General features: G+C 41.6%; 1 protein-coding gene across 1 annotated transcript; it reads right to left on the bottom strand.

Annotated features, from left to right (window-relative positions):
• Positions 1-223: 223 nt before the first annotated feature.
• Positions 224-1,513, bottom strand: LOC141607309 (uncharacterized). The gene has a single exon (XM_074426664.1). The coding sequence runs from the start codon at positions 1,511-1,513 to the stop codon at positions 224-226; it is 1,290 nt and encodes a 429-aa protein (XP_074282765.1).
• Between the last annotated feature and the right edge of the window lie 3,599 nt (positions 1,514-5,112).

Genomic DNA, 5,112 nt, shown 5'->3' with positions numbered 1-5,112 from the left:
TAAAACATTAAAAATAGGATGACCGGGATGACCAAGTCTATTATGCCACAACGACGATGCAAGTGCGGTATAGGCTGCTGGCCGACTACTCGAGTGTGTGGTTGTGATGGGATAAAGCTCGCCCCGACTATTACACCTCATGAGATGCGTCCCCGTCAGATAGTCCTTCACACAAAAACCAAACGGATCAAATTCGAGTGTGACCGAGTTATCGGTTGTGAATTTACGTACTGAAATGAGGTTTTTTGACAATGGCTGGTACATGTAGCACATTTTTAAGGACTAAAGGGGGATTCGGGTTCGGTAATTTGGTATGCCCATAACCACTAATCGGGATAGAATTTCCATTTCCAACAATTATACCGTTTTTAATGCTAGAATTAAAATAAGACGAGAGAATACCTGCGTTTGACGTCATATGCGAAGTGGCTCCCGTATCCATAAACCAGTTTGGGTCCGGCGGCTGCATTCCAAGCGTATACATGGCTGCTTCAATATCCGTTTGAGAAGGCGGATGTTCAGCGGAGTATGCTTGAGGCCGAGGTGTATACTGCGACCTAGAAGGGCGTGTCCAAGGAGTGGTAGGGTACGGGCATGGTGGATATCCCCACGGTCCCCAAGGCCAGCCTCCATATCCGTGACCTTGCCATGGTCCAGCAGGAGCCGAATTCAGGGCAGCAGTAGCAGCACCCCCGGAATTGTTATTCCCTGTTTGAGCCGATTTCCCCTTATTGCCTTTATAACCGCCGCCTTTCTTCTTGTTGTTCTTCCCTCCTTTCCCATTCTGATTTTGATTTGGTGGGTTCGGAGGACGACCACGAATGGAAGAAGACTCACCTGTGTCGGCATGCTTGGCATACATGGCCAAGGAAGAGGATCCTGTGGCAGCCAGTTTGGCTAATCCTGCTTCTTCAAGGATCGAGCGGGCTTGATGAAAGAGAGGTAAGGGGTTGCGTTGTCGGATAATTGTTCCGACGTTTTGGTAGGCTTCAGTGAGGCCTGATACCAATTGCAATACCAGATGATTGTTGGTAACCAGAGAACCAACATTTTTAAGTTGGTCGGATAGACTTTTCAATCGTTGGCAATAAGCCGAGGCGTTAGGGAAATCCGCCATAGCCGTATGGGGGAACTCTTGTTCGAGAGTAACAGCCCGGGAATGTTGACTGTCTTGAAAAATGTCGCGGATGCGACCCCAACAGTCCTTTGCGGTGGTGTCGGCTTCGACGATCGTTTCAAGGAGATCCGTAGAAACCGTGGCGTAAATCCATTGGAGCACCGTTGCATCAAGAGTCTCCCACATCTCTTTTTCCTCATCGGTGACAGGCAGTTTGGGTTTGCCTGATTTGGGATCAACGATGTGGTGAAGCACGCGGTTAGACTTGGCGTGGTTCGTAAAGAGAGCGACCCATAAGGGATATTGATCATTGTCCATCCCAAGGGTAACGGTGACATGATTCTTGATGTTGGAAACGGCGAGGGCCGGATGAAAGGAGGACTTTGTATCCGGCATTTTTGTATTTGACGAGAGGTCAGGGGAAAGGATAGGAGAAGCCGTGGTAGAGCACGGTGTCTAGGGTTGAGGCGGAAGCGATTTTAGGATCGATTTGTACCCTAGGAAGCTGATACCATGAAAGAAGATAGGAAGATAATGCTTGCTTATCATTCATAATGAGATGGGTATAAATACAATTTACAAAAGATATGAAACATATATTCTAGCCTAAATACAAGGAAATACTTCCTCTAAATAACTGATACATAATCGTGCACAATAATACACGATTGACTAAATATATACTCCGAGATATTCTCATATATTCTAACATTGACACAAGCAACAACACATGGTAATCTTACTATATGGAAATGCATAGGGTTCATATTCCATACAGGATGGAGCCGGGAATAAAATCTATTTAGGGCTAGATTTACAGACTATTGAAGTGTATTGGTTAAAAAAAAAAATTCAAACCGTGCATATCCATGTACGAGTTTTCCGGTTTTGGGACACTCGCAAGGTAAGTTTTTTGTGTGTATTTTGTCCAATTTTTAGGCTAAATAAAATAAAATGTACTCGGTAGTATACTTTTCCATAAAAATGTGGTTAATTTATCTTTGTGGTTAATTATCTTTACGTAAAAATGTAGGAAATGTGGTTACTTGTAGCATAGAGGTAGCTATCTTGGTCACCTACCAAGAAGGCTGGGGATCGACTCCCATTGATGACAAAGTTTTGTTTGATTTTTATTCAAATACCAACCTACCTCTATCTATCTATCTCGAGGTTGTATACATTTTATTTTATTTAACTACAATTTGGCCATACAATATTTGTGCACTGAATTTTATTTATCAATTCATTTAGGGCTATAGCCCTAGTAAAAATAGCCTAATTCCGCGCCTGATTCCATGCCATAATTTTACTATGAAGAAATCATCACATTTACCCGAAAACACTATGCGAACAAGGAATTATAAAAGGCTAGAAGAAACATCTTCTATTATGGTGCTAGCAATTAGCCCTTGCGAGGCTGAGGAGTTAGAATTCGTAGAGAAAAGGCTAATAACATCTAACAACCCTTACCACAACAACACCAGTATTACAAAGAATGCATTCCTCACTTGTACAACGAAACTCGCTAAGCTTGTGCATATGCAGTGATAAATTTATTGAATAACAAAGACAGCTGTAAAAAATAGGAAAAACATAAACGAGCGAATAGGACGTAAGGAGTATTAACACATTATACAAGTGTATTTAAATACTATAAAGCCATAAAGGTACATATTTGAGTAAATTAAATCCTTGGGGGACTACAGGCACCTGCAGATCGCCACCACGGTCGTGCCTCTAAATAATTTTAGAGGCAGTGACTCTTGTTGGAGTTTTGTTTGCTCCAAAGCTTAAGTAAAACAACACTTATCCCACATTGGAAGAATAGTGGGGGAGTGTTGTATTTATATATGGAAGAGAGTTAACTAGAGTTAACTAGACTATAGTGGGTAGACTATAGTCTCCCCACGCGCGCGCCGCCGCTGCCGTCCGGCTCGGCTCGTGACACGTGACACGTGACACGTGACACGTGACACGTGCGGGGTGGGGTGGGGCCCCTTTTTGCTACTGGCCTCTTGGCTACTATATAAATCCTCTTCCTCCTCAGTTTTACACACACAGAAAACTACAAACTTCTTCTTCTCTATTTCGTCTTTTCTATACTATCAATACTGAGAACAGTTCCCGCTTCCGTCCTTGGTGTGCAACATTGTGCGGAAGGAGGCGTTAACCCTGGAATCGGTGACCACGGAACCCAAGGAGCACCTGTGTGGGGGTCTAACTGATTTAGGGCAGTGTCTTACACGGCGTCTCGATTAAGGGTTGTTTCGGATCAGCTAAGTTCATTTTCTTTCAATCTAAATCAGTTAGCGAACTTCTCTGATCTTTGTTTTTGTCTACTGTTTTATTCTTTTTAAACAATGACAAACCCATCCGGAAATTCTGACGATTCTAATGTCAACCGAGAAATTGTTTCGGTTACCCCTAATGTTCCTGTTAATAATTTCACAATGCCACACAGAATTGTCCCTGACCTTAGTAAGATGGAACCCGTTAGATGGAAAAAATTATAGCAGATGGTCTGAAAAAATTCTGTTTTATTTCTCGCAATATGAGATTGACTATGTGTTATTTCAAGAACCACGATCTCATCAAGAGTCTAGTTAAATGCGAAGTTGTCAAACCTGATCCTAAATTTGCTAAAGACAATAAGACTGTTAAAGGTGTCATGTTACATTATATGGTTGATAATTTGTTTGACATCTACTGCAAAACTAAGACTGCTAAAGGGATTTGGGATGCTTTGGAAACTAAGTATGGTACTGATGATTTCGGTACTAATAAGTATGCAGTAGCAAGATGGTTAAAATTTCAGATTACCGATAGCAAACCTATAATGGATCAAATACATGAGTACGAAAATATGGTTTCTGAAATTATTGGTGAAGGGATGGTGTTGTGCGAGTATATGCAGGCTAATGTTCTGATTGAGAAATTGCCTTCTCCTGGTTGGGATGAGTATAAGAAACATCTGAGGCATAAGAAGAAAGACATGAAGTTGCAGGAGCTGATTGGTCATATCAAAATTGAGGATGCCACAAGGAGCCAGGATCGTGCCAGGACTAATGCTACTAACACCGTTAAGGCTAATGTTGTTGAATACAGGAACACAGGTACAAACAAGAGGAGCTATGATCAATACAACAAATCACAGAATTCTGATAAACCAATAAAGACAATGACAGGAAATTGCTGGTGGTGTGATAAGCCCGGTCATCCCGCTTTCAAGTGCAAGGCCAAGAAAGCTTATGAAGAAAGGCAACAAAATCAAGGGAATCGCAACAATGCACATGGTGGAAAATTCCAAAAGAAAGACAACAATCAACGTGGTGGCTACAAAAATTACAAATCCAACAAGCCAGAAGCTAATGTTGTTGAAGGCTCAAGTGAGGGTGATGATATAATTGCTGCAATGGTATCCGAGATTAATCTGGTCGGAAGCTTGGTGGAGTGGATTGTTGACACAGGAGCTACACGTCATATTTGCACCAACAAGGATCTTTACAAGGAGCTCAAAGATGTTGATGAGAAAGAGGTAGTGTATGTTGGCAACTCCAAAGAAGGTTCCAGTCCTCGGCATTGGCAAGGTGCACCGAAACTCACTTCCGGCAAAGTTTTAGCTCTTGAAAATGTGCTCTATGTGCACGATATGCGTAGAAATTTAATCTACGGTGCTTTACTTAATAAGGCTGGTCTTAAACTTACTTTTGAGTCTGATAAGTTAGTCATGTCTAAGAATGGTCAATTTGTTGGCAAAGGTTTTTGTAATGGTGGTCTGTTTGTTCTTGATGTTGAAATGAATGCATCTACTTCTTCTGCTTATATCGTTGAGTCCATTGATATTTGGCATTCTAGACTTGGGCATGTTAACACTAAATCCATTAAACGCATGAAAACAATGAATCTGTTGCCTAATTTGATTTCTTATGACATGGATAAATGTCAAGTATGCGTGGAAGCAAAGCACTCTAAGAAACCTTTTAAGGAAGTGACCA

This window comes from Silene latifolia, chromosome 10, assembly GCF_048544455.1.
Source record: "Silene latifolia isolate original U9 population chromosome 10, ASM4854445v1, whole genome shotgun sequence".
NCBI lineage: Eukaryota > Viridiplantae > Streptophyta > Magnoliopsida > Caryophyllales > Caryophyllaceae > Silene > Silene latifolia.
This window is presented reverse-complemented; position numbering and strand designations above follow the sequence as displayed.